The 20,245-nt window shown below is 38.0% G+C and overlaps 1 protein-coding gene across 4 annotated transcripts in view; it reads left to right on the plus strand.

Moving 5' to 3' along the window:
• LOC124385243 (dipeptidyl aminopeptidase-like protein 6) overlaps positions 1–20,245 on the plus strand; it is a 120,852-nt gene that overhangs the window by 83,546 nt on the left and 17,061 nt on the right. For all 4 annotated transcript variants that reach the window (XR_006925714.1, XM_046848434.1, XM_046848435.1 and 1 more), the window contains 9 exons: positions 11,398–11,512; positions 13,346–13,444; positions 15,967–16,061; positions 16,728–16,802; positions 17,256–17,308; positions 17,399–17,480; positions 18,743–18,863; positions 19,054–19,208; positions 19,425–19,522. Coding sequence is in view for 3 of the 4 variants with exons in the window: in XM_046848434.1 (XP_046704390.1) it covers positions 11,398–11,512; positions 13,346–13,444; positions 15,967–16,061; positions 16,728–16,802; positions 17,256–17,308; positions 17,399–17,480; positions 18,743–18,863; positions 19,054–19,208; positions 19,425–19,522 (893 nt within the window). In the remaining variant the exon portion in view is untranslated. The remainder of the gene's footprint in view (positions 1–11,397; positions 11,513–13,345; positions 13,445–15,966; positions 16,062–16,727; positions 16,803–17,255; positions 17,309–17,398; positions 17,481–18,742; positions 18,864–19,053; positions 19,209–19,424; positions 19,523–20,245) is intronic.

Here is a 20,245-nt window from a genome sequence, read left to right on the forward strand (position 1 = left end):
CGGATATAGACAACATATTTCTTAGCTTAGAAATATTTCTAAGGTGAAAGAAGGCTGTTTTGTAACCTGATTGATGTGATTTTTGAAAGACAAGTCGCTGTCTAAAATAACACCCAGGTCTTTTACCGTTGAACTAGTGGTTACAGAACATCCGTCTAAATGCAGGTTGAGATGCTGGAGCGTCTGTATACCAGTTTTGGGCGATGAGCAAAATCTCAGTCTTATCAGAATTTAAAAGTAGAAAGTTATGGGTCATCCAATCTCTTAGTTCCTTAACACACTCAGTCATCCGGGTTAATTGAGCTGTATCGCCTGGTTTAGATGAAATATATAGCTGAGTATCATCAGCATAACAATGGAAGCTAATTCCATGCCTTCTAATAATATTTCCTAACGGAAGCATGTATATTGTGAAGAGCAGGGGTCCTAGAACTGAACCTTGCGCACGCCATAATTTACTTGCATTAGCCTGGATAGCTCTCCATTCAAATCTACGAAATGGTAACGATCGGACAGGTAGGATTTAAACCAGCTTAATGCCTGTCCCTGAATGCCGATGTAATTTTGTAAGCGATCTAGGAGGAGATCATGGTCTATAGTGTCGAATGCAGCACTAAGATCTAGTAAAACCAACAGCGAGATGAAGCCTTGGTCTGAAGCTAAAAACAGGTCATTAGTTATTTTAACTAGAGCAGTTTCTGTGCTATGATGGGGCCTAAAACCTGACTGAAATTCTTCAAAGATATTGTTCTCTTGCAGGTAGGAACATAACTGTGCAGCGACAATCTTTTCTAAAATCTTAGACATAAATGGAGATTTGAAATTGGTCTGTAATTTGATAACGTGTTTGGATCCAGATTAGGTTTTTAATGAGGGCTTAATAACTGCTAACTTGAGGGATTTAGGGACGTGACCTAAAGATAGTGAGGAGTTAATAATATTTAGAAGAGGCTCACCAGTTGTATATAACACTTCCTTCAGTAATTTAGTAGGAATTGGATCTAACTGACATGTTGTCGATTTAGCTTTGGCAATAACATTATACAGCTCTTCCTGTCCTATACATGTAAAACAGTGGAGTTGTGGAGTTGAAGGTAACACTGTCTCAGGAGATGCTGTAAGAGGTTGAACTGCCACAATTGTTTTCTAATGTTATCTATTTTTCAGTGAAGAAAATCATAAAGTCCTCACTACTAAACTGTGATGGAACACAATTTTCAGTTTCCCTTTCTCGTCTCTTGTGTTTTTTGGCTTGCTCTTGTATTAAATCATGGTTTTAAATAACGGTTTGGATTTCTCTGCCAGCACCTTTAACAAAACCCTTTGACTGCTTGCCTTTTTACTGCAATTGCATATTGCCTGAGTCCTTAATGCATGACACTTACAGACATATTCTCTTGTAAATGCTATAAAAGTGACTCCACAGTTCATGGTCTTGTAGAGGAAAACACATCACTCATCACAATTGGTTTGCTGGTTAAATGGTTGCTAAGAACGTGGCACAGAGCAGCAGACAGGAACAGAAGGTTTTGAAGTGCATTGATTATCTCACAGGCAGGAGAAAGAACGAGGCAGTTTGATTTTTCGTCTTTAAAATGGTCCTCAAATGACAGAAATGTCATGCTTTGGCTGTTTGCTTTTTTTTAATCACATTTCGAAGTGTTTGGTTTTTACATTTTTGGCTTTTATCAGATGCTCTTATCCAGAACGACTTACAATCATCTCATTTATAGAAGATATATGTCAGTTTAGGTTAAGGGCCTTGCTCAAGGGCCCAGCAGTTGCAGCTTGTTGGTGCTGGGATTTGAATGAATGGTCTTCTGATCAGAAGTCCAACACTATAACCACTACAATTGAAGTCAAGGTGCTGCACCTACAACCTGGAGTAATTATCACAATCTTCACTTGATCTTGATTTTAATGATGTTAAATGTACTAAATCTTGCATTTAAATTGAGCTGGTTGCTACTAAATCCCTCATACCTGCACTTTTTATAGAGCATAATAAACTATGTTTACATATGTATGTGTATATTATATATTCAATTAAATTAAAATGTATTTCTATGGTGCTTTTCACATTGGCCATTGTTTCAAAGCAGCTTTACAGAATTTCACTTACAAGATTAGAAATGAGTTTAATAGAGGGACAGCACATGAAGGACGTTTTGGGGACAAAGTAAGAGAGGCAAGATTGAGATGGTTTGGACATGTGCAAAGGAGGGACATGGGGTATATCCGTAGGAGAATGCTGAGGATGGGGCCACCAGGAAGGAGGATAGAAGAAGGCCAAGGAGGAGGTTCATTGATGTGGTGAAGGAGGACATGCAGGTAGTTGGTTTAAAAGAGGCAGATGTAGAGGATAGAGTAGTGTGGAGACGGATGATCCGCTGTGGCGGAGAAGCCGAAAAAAGAAAAAGATTTAAATTACTTATGCAATGAACTGATGCTGAGATATTTTGGGTGTTAAAGATTTTTTATTAACATGAACATAAACAACTGATAATGTAGTAAACAGCAGACACTTGAACACAATCGATTAAATAAATGTAAAAAAAAAAAGCATTTGCAATTTGGTCAAAGCAACAAGAAATGTTGATGTTATGATAAGCACAAGTGACTAAATGATGTGAAGGTTGAACAAGTAGTTGTGAAAATTTCATTTCTAATCTGAGAAACGCTCCAAAGCAACTGAGAAAAACTGTAAGCATCTATTACTACACACCTCAACAAAGGAACTGCGATAAATGGAGATTTGGTGCCACCCAAATGAGAATGGGTTGCCTTTTGAGCTGTATCGCCTGGTTTAGATGAAATATATAGCTGAGTATCATCAGCATAACAATGGAAGCTAATTCCATGCCTTCTAATAATATTTCCTAACGGAAGCATGTATATTGTGAAGAGCAGGGGTCCTAGAACTGAACCTTGCGCGCCATAATTTACTTGCATTAGCCTGGATAGCTCTCCATTCAAATCTACGAAATGGTAACGATCGGACAGGTAGGATTTAAACCAGCTTAATGCCTGTCCCTGAATGCCGATGTAATTTTGTAAGCGATCTAGGAGGAGATCATGGTCTATAGTGTCGAATGCAGCACTAAGATCTAGTAAAACCAACAGCGAGATGAAGCCTTGGTCTGAAGCTAAAAACAGGTCATTAGTTATTTTAACTAGAGCAGTTTCTGTGCTATGATGGGGCCTAAAACCTGACTGAAATTCTTCAAAGATATTGTTCTCTTGCAGGTAGGAACATAACTGTGCAGCGACAATCTTTTCTAAAATCTTAGACATAAATGGAGATTTGAAATTGGTCTGTAATTTGATAACGTGTTTGGATCCAGATTAGGTTTTTAATGAGGGCTTAATAACTGCTAACTTGAGGGATTTAGGGACGTGACCTAAAGATAGTGAGGAGTTAATAATATTTAGAAGAGGCTCACCAGTTGTATATAACACTTCCTTCAGTAATTTAGTAGGAATTGGATCTAACTGACATGTTGTCGATTTAGCTTTGGCAATAACATTATACAGCTCTTCCTGTCCTATACATGTAAAACAGTGGAGTTGTGGAGTTGAAGGTAACACTGTCTCAGGAGATGCTGTAAGAGGTTGAACTGCCACAATTGTTTTCTAATGTTATCTATTTTTCAGTGAAGAAAATCATAAAGTCCTCACTACTAAACTGTGATGGAACACAATTTTCAGTTTCCCTTTCTCGTCTCTTGTGTTTTTTGGCTTGCTCTTGTATTAAATCATGGTTTTAAATAACGGTTTGGATTTCTCTGCCAGCACCTTTAACAAAACCCTTTGACTGCTTGCCTTTTTACTGCAATTGCATATTGCCTGAGTCCTTAATGCATGACACTTACAGACATATTCTCTTGTAAATGCTATAAAAGTGACTCCACAGTTCATGGTCTTGTAGAGGAGAAAACACATCACTCATCACAATTGGTTTGCTGGTTAAATGGTTGCTAAGAACGTGGCACAGAGCAGCAGACAGGAACAGAAGGTTTTGAAGTGCATTGATTATCTCACAGGCAGGAGAAAGAACGAGGCAGTTTGATTTTCGTCTTTAAAATGGTCCTCAAATGACAGAAATGTCATGCTTTGGCTGTTTGCTTTTTTTTAATCACATTTCGAAGTGTTTGGTTTTTACATTTTTGGCTTTTATCAGATGCTCTTATCCAGAACGACTTACAATCATCTCATTTATAGAAGATATATGTCAGTTTAGGTTAAGGGCCTTGCTCAAGGGCCCAGCAGTTGCAGCTTGTTGGTGCTGGGATTTGAATGAATGGTCTTCTGATCAGAAGTCCAACACTATAACCACTACAATTGAAGTCAAGGTGCTGCACCTACAACCTGGAGTAATTATCACAATCTTCACTTGATCTTGATTTTAATGATGTTAAATGTACTAAATCTTGCATTTAAATTGAGCTGGTTGCTACTAAATCCCTCATACCTGCACTTTTTATAGAGCATAATAAACTATGTTTACATATGTATGTGTATATTATATATTCAATTAAATTAAAATGTATTTCTATGGTGCTTTTCACATTGGCCATTGTTTCAAAGCAGCTTTACAGAATTTCACTTACAAGATTAGAAATGAGTTTAATAGAGGGACAGCACATGAAGGACGTTTTGGGGACAAAGTAAGAGAGGCAAGATTGAGATGGTTTGGACATGTGCAAAGGAGGGACATGGGGTATATCCGTAGGAGAATGCTGAGGATGGGGCCACCAGGAAGGAGGATAGAAGAAGGCCAAGGAGGAGGTTCATTGATGTGGTGAAGGAGGACATGCAGGTAGTTGGTTTAAAAGAGGCAGATGTAGAGGATAGAGTAGTGTGGAGACGGATGATCCGCTGTGGCGGAGAAGCCGAAAAAAGAAAAAGATTTAAATTACTTATGCAATGAACTGATGCTGAGATATTTTGGGTGTTAAAGATTTTTTATTAACATGAACATAAACAACTGATAATGTAGTAAACAGCAGACACTTGAACACAATCGATTAAATAAATGTAAAAAAAAAAAGCATTTGCAATTTGGTCAAAGCAACAAGAAATGTTGATGTTATGATAAGCACAAGTGACTAAATGATGTGAAGGTTGAACAAGTAGTTGTGAAAATTTCATTTCTAATCTGAGAAACGCTCCAAAGCAACTGAAAAAACTGTAAGCATCTATTACTACACACCTCAACAAAGGAACTGCGATAAATGGAGATTTGGTGCCACCCAAATGAGAATGGGTTGCCTTTTGAGTCTGGTTCCTTACAAGGTTTCATCTTCATACCATCTCAGGGAGTTTTTCCTTTCCACTCTCACCAGTGTCTCTCATTAGAGACAAACAATTACAGCCAATAAACGTACACATTCCTTCATACAACCTTATTTATCTGTGTAAAGTTGCTTTGAGACAATGTCCATTGTAAAAAGTGTACCGTAATTTCCAGACTAACCCACTGAATTTTACAAAGATTTTTATTTTGAACATAAATAAGCCGCACCTGTCTATAAGCCGCAGGTGTCTACACTGAAACTAATGAACTTTACACAGGCTTTAATGAAAGACAGTGTCTGTTACACGGCTTGTATCTAAACAGTAGCCTACCAAGAAAGTCATTGTTCACTGTCTTCCTCCTTCCTTTCACAACTATTTCTTTCGAGAGTTTATCTTTTGGCGTCGTCGTGCGTTTAAAAATCACCATCGGTGAAGCTTTTCTCCCGATGCCGTGCAGCTCAGAACACAGGTGAAGTGTGTTTTCATGCCCGGTTGTGTTCAGTGTGACGAATGATTTAGTTTGTAAAAATTGACAAAAGGACTTTTCATTCTGAAGGCAATGAGATGTTCATTGACACAAAAACTTACTTTTGAGAGATGAACTGAGGATTTTGAGAAAAGTTCAGGCTTTTGCAAGAAATCCAATGTGTTGTACAAATAGTTTTGAGAATGTGCTTACTGCTTTGTAAATATTAAGGAGATTCAAGAAATGCTCCAAAGCAGCTGAGAAAAACTGTTTTTAAGAGGTGCTACTGGGAGTCTCCTGTGGCATTTTACTGGCCAGATTTTCACTTTGACTTCGCTGAAAAACATCCGCACGCACCATCCAAAACTTTAAGACCAATATAACGTTTGTTGACAGGAACAGTTTTGGAAAAAATGAAATCTTTTGGACCCACTGGATACTGGATATTTGATCACTAGCAGAGAAATTTAGATGTTAAACACAAAATAAAGAGGCATCCTGGCATTCTGAATTCTCACCTGAGTTTTCACTTGGACGCTTGAGAAAAGTCTGATTAGACCCTATTAAAGAACCGATCTGCTTATGGTTAATGTGTGGTGGTACACTTTCTGAGTTTTCCTAAATGAATGAGAAATGAATTAGTTAGAACTTTTTATAGAAAGTATAGCATGTAGATAGATACAATGGGCAACATGAAAGCAAAGCAAGTGTATATGTGTATGAACATGTAATATTTAAATAAATCCAGTAGATTCTACATTTAGTTTTCTTCCAGCACAACTGACTCTCTCTAAATCCATACAGAGCAGTTCTCCTGCTCGGTCTGACACATACAGTATCTCTTCTGTCCATCCTAAACACATCTGAACTGCCAGACAAAGAGCTGTACAAGCAACTCCTTTGTTCTTCAACAACAACAACAACAAAAAACATTGGTTTTGTTTCTATTTTGGGAGCCGCACTTACGAGGCTAGTCGTCCTGATAGGGTTCTCCAAACGCAGAGGATCTAATCTGACCTTCATTATCTTCTGTAAACCCAAATTCTCCTCCTCCTCCTCCTCCTCCCCCTATTAGTAACCCAGGTTTTAACCAGGTGACTTAATCAATACTCATATTAACCTTCTACATATGCTGTTTCTCCATCATTGGTTATTTAAAGGCTCTGGCATGGAGGAGCTGGTGTTGAATCTATTATGATCTCAGATGTTGAGCTAATTTATGAGTTGCTCAGGAACTCCAACTGACTGATTAAGACTGTAATAAGGACCTTACTCATAATCACACACTCCCGTGCTCATGATTTTTCTCACTCTCCGATGTTTATTTAATGTTTTTATGGTTTAGAATCACACTCTTGGTGTCACCCAGATGAGGATTACTTCCCCCTTGTGGGTCCTTTCCAGGTTTCTTCCTCATTTAATCTAAGGGTAAGATTTCTTCATATTTAGGCGAAAGAAAAAACGTAATGTTTAAAAAAAGCATTAAACACTTATTCCAAGCAGTCACTTTAGTCTGTTTAACTTAAAACTAGCTTATGAATTCTTTTTTAAACAGTTTGCTTTTCTTAATTTGTGTGAAAAGATTTCAAATCCGGAGCTACTAAACAAGATAATTAATTTAAGAATCATCATCATTCTCGTCTTAAAATGAGACAAAGTATTTAAACTAAAAACAAAATCACTATTAAAATCAAGATCACGCATACATTTATTCAAATGAAGATTGTCTTGTCACACAGTAGTCACTGTGCAAAAACAAAGCAAAATAATAACCTACTGCTTCTTAAAATACTGCAGGTTTAAATAACAGTGAAAACTACTATAGCCCCTCCGTCCCAACAGAAGGAGCCATCTTCCGAGGTTTGAGCACTTCTGGACTTCAGGGCGCTTCCAGGATAATTTGTTTATAAGGCCTGCTCATGCTGAAATTTGAAGAATGGTATCTCAATTGCATACCAAGCCTTAGTTTCTGTTAATTTGCCTTGTGTGTACTGACCAGTTTGCCTCGTCCTGTTTGGCTACGATTCTCTGCTTTACTTTTCTTCTTTTCTTTGCCCTGTGGACTGATTTACCCTCTGTGGACTCTTTGCCTGTCTCCCGACATTCTCTTTGTGTTTTAAATATTTGGAACTGTGTTTGTGTTTTTAATAAATCTCAAATGGATCGCAATCAACCCTCGGCATCAGCCTCCTTACAGTTTATTAGTAAACACATTAACACATACTGTTCCAAAAGAACACCCTGAAGCTTTCCCCTCATACCCCAGCAAAATTGGCAAGTCTCCCAGTAACTGTATGAATTAGAGTTCGACCAGTAGTGGATGATACTATTTACTGATACTGATAGCTAGTTTGGATCATGTTTGACAATAACTAATTTTTTAAATGGATTCTGAACTTAAGTTTTTTTTTAAATAGTGAATCATGAAAATGTGCCAAATGAAATAAAAAAATATTTAAATCAAAGACATGCATTTAAACTGTGCCAAAATGTAACACTTCAAATAAATAAAAACAGTCACATCCAAAATTAAAACAAAACACTTCAGATAAACAGCATGTGGCATCAGAGATTCTCCTGTAGAGGCCGTTCTCGCACTGTATAACGCAACCCGGAAAAACTATCGGTATGGATTTTTGACTATAGTTCCAGCAACTGTCCATTCCGGTAAAATCGATAAATCAATCAACCTTTAGTATGAACTATAATAGAAGAGTTGAAACCTATATAAATACATGCCTTTTAAAATATACACAAGCACTTGAAGGAGGTCCTGAACAATAAAGTGGTCCAGCTCTATGAAAATATAAATAGTGGGGCTGTGAAAGTGGACCAGAAAATAAAATTGTACACTCCAAGGTACTCGCATGTGGTGTTGGGGAGGAAGGTTAGTTTAGGTTCACCCCCTTCTCCTTATTGCCCCTTTTTTTTAATGTAAAAGTGTCAGAATTTCAGGTGTATTTTAGCTTTTAGTTTTGAGCAACATAAAAGAAGCTTTTGAAATTTTCTGAGGTTCATACCACTGAGTATTGCAAGGTAATCTCAAGCTGTCAGACATGCTTGAGCAGAATTTGCAGGTTTACCTGAGCACAACAGGAATAAATGGTTTGCTTTATAGTTCAGGGGAAAAATGGCAAGAAGTGCAAACTGTTCTCTTTCATTATTTTCGGCCCTGGTATCCCCTCAAGGTGATGATGAGGTGGGAAGCTGCAAGCATCCAGTGTGAAATTTCACTGTTTGGAAACTGGAGGCTTATAGTGTGTGGAGTCGTGGGAGAACTCTGACCATGTGAGGGAAAACAGCTATTAACCCCAAAGAATGAAATACACAAGTCAGGTCTTCACCACTGTGTACTCGTCTTCTGTAGTGCCTTCTTTTCTTTATACTTCAGTTCATTTGAGTTTTATTTGGGTAGCACTTTTAGCAATGCATATTGTCCCAAAGTAGCTTTGATGATGATGATGATGATGATGATGATGATAGTAGTGGTGGTGATGATAGTCATGATGAGGATGATGGTAGTGGTGGTGATAACATTGATAAGAATGATGACGGTGATGATGATTTCGAGGATTATGATAAACGCAATGATGATGATTATGATGTTGAATGGAAAATGAAACAATGCTTTCTGACCAATCCGAATCATGAATCCATTAGGCCTGCAGATGAAGACAGATATATTGAACAAACTCTACTGGTGTTATTTTTTTCCCAGTTGAGATTGTGTTTATTTAAGACTGACAGGATATTGTTATGAATTGATCTGTTGTTCATCAATCATTTAGTTTGAATCAAACAGCATTTCGTTTGCTATTTTTGTTTGTTTGTTTGTTTAACATCTGGTTGATGATGCGTGCTCCATCAGCACGACTTAAGCAGTCAGGCTTGTTAGGAGCAGCGCTTGAATGACTCTGAGATGAAATGGTGTGGTTTCCCTTTAACAGCTCTTCTCTCTGCACTGCGTCTCAATTAAAGCTCATAACATGTTATTATTATTGATCTCAGGCTGCTAACTGGACATGGTAAATGACTTCGCACTCAATAGGACAGAAGAAATCTTTTGTGAAAGAAAATCAATTATCGTCAAAGTGCTAATGTCGTAGTGTGAGGTGTTTTCTGGCAGGCAGGTTCCTCTGCCCCTGTGGATATTTATGGATTTGAGGGATTTTGTTCCTCCACATTTCCACCTCAGGCTGTTTATGGTACCTGTTCAAGTGTTTTTTTGGTGCTGAGCCTCTGCTGTGGATTCACAGGCTTCACCTACACACCTTTAATTGATCAGTGCAGAAAGAGAGAGTTTGTGCTGGGTTTTAAAAATAGAGGTATTTTTCTACTTTCTTTTACAACACACACGACATGTTAAAATGCGTTTCTCATTCAGTATATAAAGCACTGATGTACTGATATTTCTATTCACTGGACTACTGTGGAATCCTTAATGATGAGGATGATGATGATTGACGACACTGAGTGTGATGATTATGATGATGGATCGTACTTGCTGATAACCTATTAATCAACCTATAGTCTTTAAAATAGATACTGAATAAAAAAACAAACACAGCATGTAAAATACTACTGTACTTTATTATAAAAAAATGAAAATAAAACAGTTTTAAAGCTCTGGCCTTTGTGAAGATGTTTAAAGACCTGTTTATGTTTTAAAGTAACGATGCTTTAGGTGATTTTTGTTTGTTGTTTGTTTGTTCAACATTTACTAAAGCATTTTTAAATTAAGTACATTTTTATTTCATCTGTTAACAATAGTTAATGCACTATGGACTAACGTAATAACAATGCTAAAGATGACAGAGGTGATGATTCCTCTTTGAATTGAGGATGATGGTGGTGATGTGTATTAAAATGTGATGAAGATGATGAGGAAGATGATGATTATGATGATGATAATGACAATGATAATGATAGTAATCATGATGATGATAATGATAGTGGTGATGATGATGATGATGGTGATGGTGGTGGTTAAGATGATGGGGATAATGATGACAACGGCGATGGTGATGATGATGATGATGATGTGGTGATGAATATAATGATGATGGTTATGATGATGATGACGATGTGGTGATGAATATAATGATGATGATGATGATGATGATGATGGTAGTGATTTGATGATGATTGTGATATGATGAAGAAGAAGATCATGATGATAATGAGTGTGATTATGATGATAATGATAATGATGATGGTGGTGATGATGATGATGATGATTATGATGATTATAATGATGATAATGAGAATGGTAATGGTGATGATGATGGTGATGATGAAGGTGTGATGATTATAATGGTAATGATGGTGGTGGTAATGATGATGATAATGAAGGTGTGATGATAGTGATGATAATGATGGTGGTGGTAATGATGGTGATGATGATGATGGTGGTAATGATTATGTTAAGGATGATGATGGTGATATGATATTAATGATGATGATGATGATGATGATGATTATAATGTTTATAACAAGGATGGTGATATGCTTATGTTAATGATGATGATGAAGGTGGTGGTGGTAATGATGTCTCTCTCTCTTTCTCTTTCTCTCTCTCTCTCTCTCTCTCTCTCTCTCTCTCTCTCTCTCTCTCTCTCTCTCTCTCTCTGTAGGAGTTGGTGGGCAGTAATCCATCACAGAGGAACTGGAAGGGAATACTGATTGCTCTGCTGGTTATTCTGATCATCTGCTCTCTCATCGTCACCTCCGTCGTCCTTCTCACACCAGGTACTTTTGGTTTCATCAATAACATACAAAAAAACAAACCAACAAAAAAATTCTCATTACATGTCTGTGTTCAGCCAATGATTAGAAGAGTTTAAGAAAACCACAGTCATTGTCAGATGGAAAGATATGAACTGGATGTAGTGGAATATAATAACCGGATCAGGCTTCCTAAACCATTTTATACCGAATGATCTTCATTCTCAACAGGAAATGGAGAATGATATCCTGTGCAGATAATTAAGTTTTAGTGGTACATTAATGGTTACTGTTTTATAGTCTTTATCAAGTGCATCAAATTGTTCCCAATCCCAGAAGACCTTTTTTGCCTGAAATCCTTCATTTTAAACTTATTCCTGATGTCCTAATCCCACATTGTATAAACCATATTTACAGTTACATTTATCTCATTCCTACAACTGAGCAGTGTTGTGTTTAAGAGCCTTGCTCAGGGGCCCAGGAGTGGGAGCTTGGTATGGCTGGGATTTGACCTCATGATGTTCTAATCCCAATTCCTTAACCATGAAGCTACCACTCCCCATGGGTAATAGGGGGTGTGAGTGTGTTCAGTAGTGTTGAGGTCAGGGCTCTATGTAGGACACCAGAACTCACCATGCCTTCATGGAGATCACCTATTGCACAGATGCTCTGTCATCCTGGAACAGGTCTGGGTCTTTGCTTGTCCTGGGGAACTAAGGTATTTTTATACAATTGTGCACCTTTGTGGAAACAGTTTGGAGAAGAACCACATATGGTTGTGATGACAAGGTGTCCATTAATCTTTCATTTTGTGTAGAATTTTAGGAGGATATCACTTAGAAGCAGGTATGCATGGATGAGTGGATGAAGTGATGCTCTATGCTTCGGTAGATTTAGATTCAGTGGCGGGCTGTAGAGAGAGAGAGAGAGAGAGAGAGAGAGAGAGAGAGAGAGAGACAGAGAGAGAGAGAGAGCACAGCAGTGGTTTATCTTTCAGAGGTTTATTTGCTTATAAAATAATGAGCTCTTTTCAGGAGCACAAGGTCGGCGTGTGTTCTTTTTCTCCTGTGACAGATTGAGAGCTCAGATCCACAAGGCACACAAACCACCATAACACACACACACACACACACACACACGCTGACATGTCTCCGCAGCTGTGCCTCAAATAGCACACTTCATGTCGTTTTAGTCTCACACTGAGAACCTCACTGAGAGTGAAGGGAAGAAATATTGCTTACATGAGTAACACATTTTGTATTCAGGGCTTACAAGCTCCCAAGACTCCCAGATTTTATTTTGTGGATTCTAATTTTTGTGTGAGTATGTTTATCATTTGAACAACTACAAAGGATGAGTCAAACCTAAATTCATCAGTTACCATCCACACACAGGTTATTGTTTTAGTGCATTTTTTGGGGGTTCCTAAATATTCATAAAGTTGGGTTTCATTTTGAGTCTGGTTCCTCTCAAGGTTTCTTCCTAATGCCATCTCAAGGGGTTTTTCCCTGGTATAGTAAGCTCACTCATTATGAACTAATAAGGGACAAACTCTTGGACACTAAACTTATATATTCAAACTTCATAACCTCTTTATCTCTGTAAAACTGCTTTGGGACAATGCAGTCCCAGTGGACCAATGTGCACAATTAATAAGTCTGAAAATAAATGTGGCCGTGAAAAAGCTTTAAAAATAGGAGTATTTTTTCTCATTTCTCAAAAGTTGTAGTTTCAATGTTATTTAAAATGTATGAAGTGGATATGAAATAGGCCTTTATTAATATCTGTTGAACTGATAATATAAATAATAACGGCATGTCAATGTGAGTGATTCATAATTATATTATGTTTTGTCAGGGGAAGATGATGATCTGGCCTTGAAGGGGAAATTGATGGTGGAGGACATTTTCAGGAAGGAGTTCAGAGTTCATGATCCTGAGGCTAAATGGATCAGTGGTGAGTTCTTTAATACTCCAGCAAGACAATTGTTTAGGTGCCCATGATGATCTATAGACTTTGCCATCAGGAGCGTTAAATGGTGTTCGGCTTCATCCAGATGTAGGGCATCAGGACCGATACTGCAGGTCTGTAGGGCATCAGGACAGATACTGCAGGTCTGTAGGGCATCAGGACGGATACTGCAGGTCTGTAGGGCATCAGGACGGATACTGCAGGTCTGTAGGGCATCAGGACGGATACTACAGGTCTGTAGGGCATCAGGACGGATACTGCGGGTCTGTAGGGCAGAATGGGTAAGGATCACTGGTATAGCAAAAGAGACCAAGATAGAAAGAAGGAAAAGTAAAATGTAAGCAAAGTTTACAAAGGGAAAATTTGCACTGTTTGTGTGTGAATCCTAGCTGTTTCCCAATTATTTATTTATTGAGGGATTAATTGCCCTTTAGCTATCATTCCAGAGGGAATTGAAGAACATGGGGTGTATTGATGCAATCTGCTGACCACTACGTACCAGTGGATATGTTATATGGGTGTGTTTTGGGGCGAATGCCAGTCGAAGATTGTCAAACTGTGGAGTGGATGTGCTAAACAGGTGAACCAAAGTGCAGAGACAGACTCAGATAGGTTACAATATCCAGTGTTCATTAGAAAGTAAAATAAAGAGAAAAAATTCATGAGTCAAAAAAAGGGAAAGGCTAAATTTTATTACAGCAAAACAGATACTTAAAGATAAAAGGAAAAACTTATACAGCTCAAGACAAAAGACTCTGACCACATAACTATAAAAAGCATGCAAAGAAACTTAGCAAACATAATTGAATAAACACTGTGAAATTAAGCACAGGTGGCCATGATTAGAAATTAAGAGGGGAACAAAACATGGGAACGATGGGGACATCTGGTGGACAACTGCAGTAAGACACAGTCAAAATCCTGACAGGACCACAAAATCAGTCAAAAGGGAAAAAACTCTCATCTACAACCTGAAACATAAAACACTTAGCCACTCCATCATCAACAACCCCAATACACTCAGGGGGTCAGAATGAGAAGAAATCTAAAAAATTTTAATCATTTTATTCTGTCTTATGCATGCAGTATTTAGTCTGATGCAACTACAGGAAGAGAATCGTATAATCGTATGTGTGTATAACGTGTGTTTTTGTGCTTAAAGCTCCATTGAAAGTGAAACCTTAAGTGGAAAATCTGTCAGAATATTACAGTTTTTCTCAGTCACTTTGGAGTGTTTCTCAGATAAGAATGAAATTTCTCAAAACTACTTGTTCGACCTTCACATTATTTAGTCATTTGTGCTCATTATAAAAACATTTCTTGCTGCTTTGATTAAATTGCGAACGCCTTTCTACATTTATTTAATGGATTGTGTACGACTGTCTGCTGTTTCCTACATTATCAGTTGTTTATGTTGATGTTGACCACAATATATTCTACTGGTTTCACCTGAATAGTTTTAACCCCCAAAACATCTCAGCATCAGTTCATTGTATACGTCATTGTATGCAAAAAGGTTAAACCAGTTATCATCATCTCATCTAACATTTCTATTAAACTTTATTTTGTAAATGTGTTGAATTGATGAATTGTGCAGATGAATCTTGAACGTCACTAATAAAGGCGAGTGAACGACATCAGATCAACCAATCATCAACCAGTTTTTTGACAGGTCAAAGATGAATCTTGTGAACCTTCAATTGGAGAGTGAATACAAACAGAGTCAAACACAGAATTACAAATTCTGAAAACGGATGAACAACTAAGAAACAAAACGAACACTAGTACAGTACAGTAAAAGTACAAAAAAGGATTTTGAGAAAAGTTCAGGCTTTTGCAAGTTTTGTGCTGTTTGTACGAATAGTTTTGAGAATGCACTTATCGGTTTGCAAATATTAAGGAGGATTTAAGAAATGCTCCAAAACATCTGAGAAAAACTGTAAAATAAACATATATAAAGATATAAGGTTATTGAACAATAAGGTTATTTCAATATGGATGCCATTTATACTCATTTTAACCTTGAAATAGTCCTGTTCCATTACCTTTTTTTTGATCCTATTTTACTTTTATTCTCCCCCCTAATATGTGTGGAATTGGTCATGACTCATCACTTTATTATGAGAAAGTGTCCATCACTTACTCAATCCCTCTCTGTCACAACTGGACTGCTCCTTCTTTACTTACTGCAAACATACAGCGAATCCAAATTGAGAGCAGAACCTGAGCTTTCAAAAACACATTTCATAGAAGAGAAATTTTACTACAAACATAAGTGATTGCAATCTTGCTGTTAGCTCCCAAAGACAAGCATAAGATCTCATTTCTTACTCAATGTAATATCAGTGATAAAGCCAGCGAGCAGAATGCAACGCTATCAGATGCTAATTTACAGCAGAAATTCGTTTCGACAGTGTGAACAGTAATACTGAAGTGTTAGCATGAAAACATATTAACATGTAACACTCACAATAATACACATAATACAATTATATCTCTCTGTGTAGATGAGGAGGTTCTGTATCGCACTCGTGAAGGTGACGTGCTGAAGTTCAACGTGGAGACAAACAAGAGCACAGTGCTGGTGTCCAACAGGAAGTTTGTGAGTTTCTGTCTCTTTTTGTCCTCTTATTAAACAAACATCATACATTCAAGACAAACACGCGATAAACTATATAAGTGACGAACTCTATTAGTGGGTGGGGTTAAAAATACTTGATTGATGGGTGGGGTTTTCTACCTATAAAGAGTAAGTAGAGTTTAATACCCACGATTAGTGGGTTGGGTTTAATACCCTAGATTAGTCGTTTGGGTTTAATACCATTGACCATTTGTTTGCGTTTAATACCATCGATTAGTGGGTTGGGTTTAATACCCTCAATCAGTGGGTGGGGTTTAAAACCCTTGATCAGTGGGTGGGGTTTAATACCCTTGATCAGTGGATTGGGTTTAACACCCTCGATCAGTGGGTGGGGTTTAATACCCTTGATCAGTGGGTGGGGTTTAATACCCTTGATCAGTGGGTGGGTTTATTGTTGATCATTGGGTTCAGTTTGATTCTCTTGATTTATGAGTGGGGTGATTTAATGCCCTTCTGATCAATGGGTGAGTCTTTTTACCCTCCATCAGTGGATGGACTTTAGTACCCCGAGCAGCAGGTAAAATACCCTCAGTGTATATTAGGGTTAATATACAGGGTTAGTAGGCGGAGTTTATTGAAAAGCCAATACATATTTATTTTACATTTTTCCTGTTGTTCCCATTGTAGGAAACATATAAAGCTGTCAAGTATGAGCTTTCTGCAGACCTGAAACAAGTTCTGCTGGCCTATAATGTAGAACCGGTGAGACACACACACACACACACACACACACACACACACACACACACACACACAAAATCATTCTGCTAATTGTATTAAATAGCAGATTGTAATTCTCTATGCGTCTCTCTCTCTCTCTCTCTCTCTCTCTCTCTCTCTCTCTCTCTCTCTCTCTGTCTCTCTCTCTCTCTCTCTCTCTCTGTCTCTCTCTCTCTCTGTCTGCTTCTGTTTTGGTCCTTCTCTCTCTGTCTCTTCCTGTCTCTCTCTGTCTGCTTCTGTTTCTGTCCTTCTCTCTTTGTCTCTTCCTGTCTCTCTCTGTCTGCTTATGTTTCTGTCCTTCTCTCTTTGTACCTTCATGTCTCTCTCTCTGTCTGCTTCTGTTTTTGTCCTTCTCTTTCTTTCTCTCTGTCTTGTTCTCTGTTTATCTCTATTTGCTCTCTTTCTGTCTCTTACTGTTTTGCCTCTTTCCTGCAGTTTAATCAACACTCCTTTACTGCATACTACATCATCTGTAGTTTAGAGACCCCGTAAGTATACACCCACACGTGCACACACACACACACACGCATGCACACTAACACACTTGTGTTGTGAGTATATGTGTGTATTGTTCACAGGGAAACATGGATTCTGACTCCTCCAGAAGTGCGTAACGCTCCTCTACAATATGCAGGTTGGGGACCACGAGGACAGCAGCTGGTACTTCAACATTTCCCATAATCCTTCACTTGTACCATGTGCCCTGTCAAACCTCTTTCCCTATGCAGATCCCATGATTATTAATGGTTCTATTAAACATCTTTTGCCATTTTTGCAAACATTCAATAACACAGTCTGTAACACGGTAACACACTCAGTAACACACTCGGTAACACTCAGTAACACATTCAATAACACAGTCTGTAACACAGTTGGTAACACACTCAGTAACACATTCAATAACACACTCAGTAACACATCCAATAACACAGTCTGTAACACACTCAGTAACACACTCAGTAACACAATTAAATAACACAGTCTGTAACACAGTTGGTAACACACTCAGTAACACATTCAATAACACAGTCTGTAACACAGTTGGTAACACACTCAGTAACACATTCAATAACACACTCAGTAACACATTCAATAACACAGTCTGTAACACACTCAGTAACACAATTAAATAACACAGTCTGTAACACAGTTGGTAACACACTCAGTAACACATTCAATAACACACTCAGTAACACATTCAATAACACAGTCTGTAACACAGTTGGTAACACACTCAGTAACACATTCAATAACACACTCAGTAACACATTCAATAACACAGTCTGTAACACAGTAACACACTTAGTAACACATCCAATAACACAGTCTGCAACACACTCAGTAACACACTCGGTAACACTCAATAACACATTCAATAACAGTCTTTAACACACTCAGTAACATACTTAGTAACACACTCAGTAACACTCAGTAACACATTCAATAACAGTCTGTATCACACTTGGTAACACACTCAGTAACACATTCAGTAACACAGTCTGTAACACACTCAGTAACACATTCAATAACGCAGTCTGTAACACACTCTGTAACACACTTAGTAACACTCTTGGTAACACACCTATTAACACTTAAAGTAACACAGTCTGTAACAAATTCGGTAACAGTCTGTAACATACTCAGTAACACACTCAGTAACACACTCGGTAACACACTCGGTAACACAGTCGGTAACACAATCAGTAACACATTCAATAACACAGTCTGTAACACACTTAGTAACACACTTGGTAACACTCAGTAACACATTTAATAACACAGTTGTGCTCATTTCTAATTAGCAGCCTTCAGCCAATCATAGCCATACTTCTTATCCGCAAACTGCAGCAATCAGCCTATCACAAGCACCAGACACTCCGATTCACAGACTCATGTCTACTCTTCTCTTCTTGCCATTTTAGATTTTTATATTCGAGAATAATATCTACTATCGTTCCACCGTCGAGAGTCGAACCATCCGCCTGGTTTCCACTGGCAAAGAAGGTGTGATATTCAACGGCCTCAGTGATTGGCTGTATGAGGGTAAGCTAATGCTAACACAGCATTGGGGCACAATAAACACAATATTTTTAAATATGGGCTTAATGATACTTATTTTAATATATGGACTTTATATGGATAATATATGGATTTTCATATATAGAATTATTATTATGATTTGTATGTGTGTCTGTTTGTATTTCATATAAGAGAATTTCTGTTTTCCTCACAGAGATGATTTTCCAGTCCCATGTGGCTCACTGGTGGTCTCCTGATGGAGCACGTCTAGCATATGCCTCCATCAACAACACTTTGGTGCCCAAGATGGAGCTTCCCATGTTCACAGGGTCGCTGTACCCAAACAACCGAGCATACCATTACCCCAAAGTACGCTCTGATAATGACACATAGATAGGGAAAGTGAACTTGGAACGCTTATACTGAAATATACACTTTGCACATATTTATTTGACTCTAGTAAAGTATTAAACATGAACACTACATTTTAGTTGTTTGATAATTCATCAAATGATTTGTAATGTTGTAATGGTATTTATTTTTATGTCTTTGCTTGTTACGTCATTAACACTTGGTTTGCTACAGGCTGGAGAGGAGAACCCTGTGATCTCGGTGTATGTGGTGAACCTGAACGGCCCTTTACACATTATCCAGATGAAGAGACCAGACAACCACAGGATCCGGTAAGTCCTTAATATGTAATATTTGATTAATTCTTTTTTATTTCTTTAATTTATAAATTTACATAGACATACTGGCTAAATTATTTACAGACATCGTGACTCAATGACCTTTTTTTACTGCCATCCTGACTTATATACAGTATATACTGTACTTACTGTTTTACTGACTTGCAGATGTATTTAAATAGCTGTTTATAGGTCTGTGGTGAGACCTGAGATGTTGTATGGATTAGAGACAGTGGCATTGAGTAAAAGACAGGAGGTAGAGCTGGAGGTAGCAGAGCTGAAGATGTTGAGGTTTTCGTTGGGAGTGATGACGATGGACAGGATTAGAAATGAGTTTATTAGAGAGACAGCGCATGTAGGACGTTTTGGAGACAAGGTGAGGGAGGTGAGATTGAGATGGTTTGGACATGTGCAGAGGAGAAACATGGGCTATATCAGTAGAAGAAGGCTGAGGATGGAGCCACCAGGAAGAAGGAAAAGGGGAAGACCAAGAAGGAGGCTTATAGATGGGATGAGGGAAGAGATGCAGGTAGTTGGGTTGAAAAAGGCAAGTGTTGAGGACAGGGGTATGGAGACGGATGACCCGCTGTGGCGACCCCTAATGTGAGCAGCCGAAAGAAGAAGAAGAAGATATATTTAAATAGCTACTTCCAAACTTACATACTGTATGTATTTAAATACTTGCATACTTAATGACTTACATACTATATATGAATT

Source organism: Silurus meridionalis, chromosome 4 (assembly GCF_014805685.1).
Source record: "Silurus meridionalis isolate SWU-2019-XX chromosome 4, ASM1480568v1, whole genome shotgun sequence".
Lineage (NCBI taxonomy): Eukaryota > Metazoa > Chordata > Actinopteri > Siluriformes > Siluridae > Silurus > Silurus meridionalis.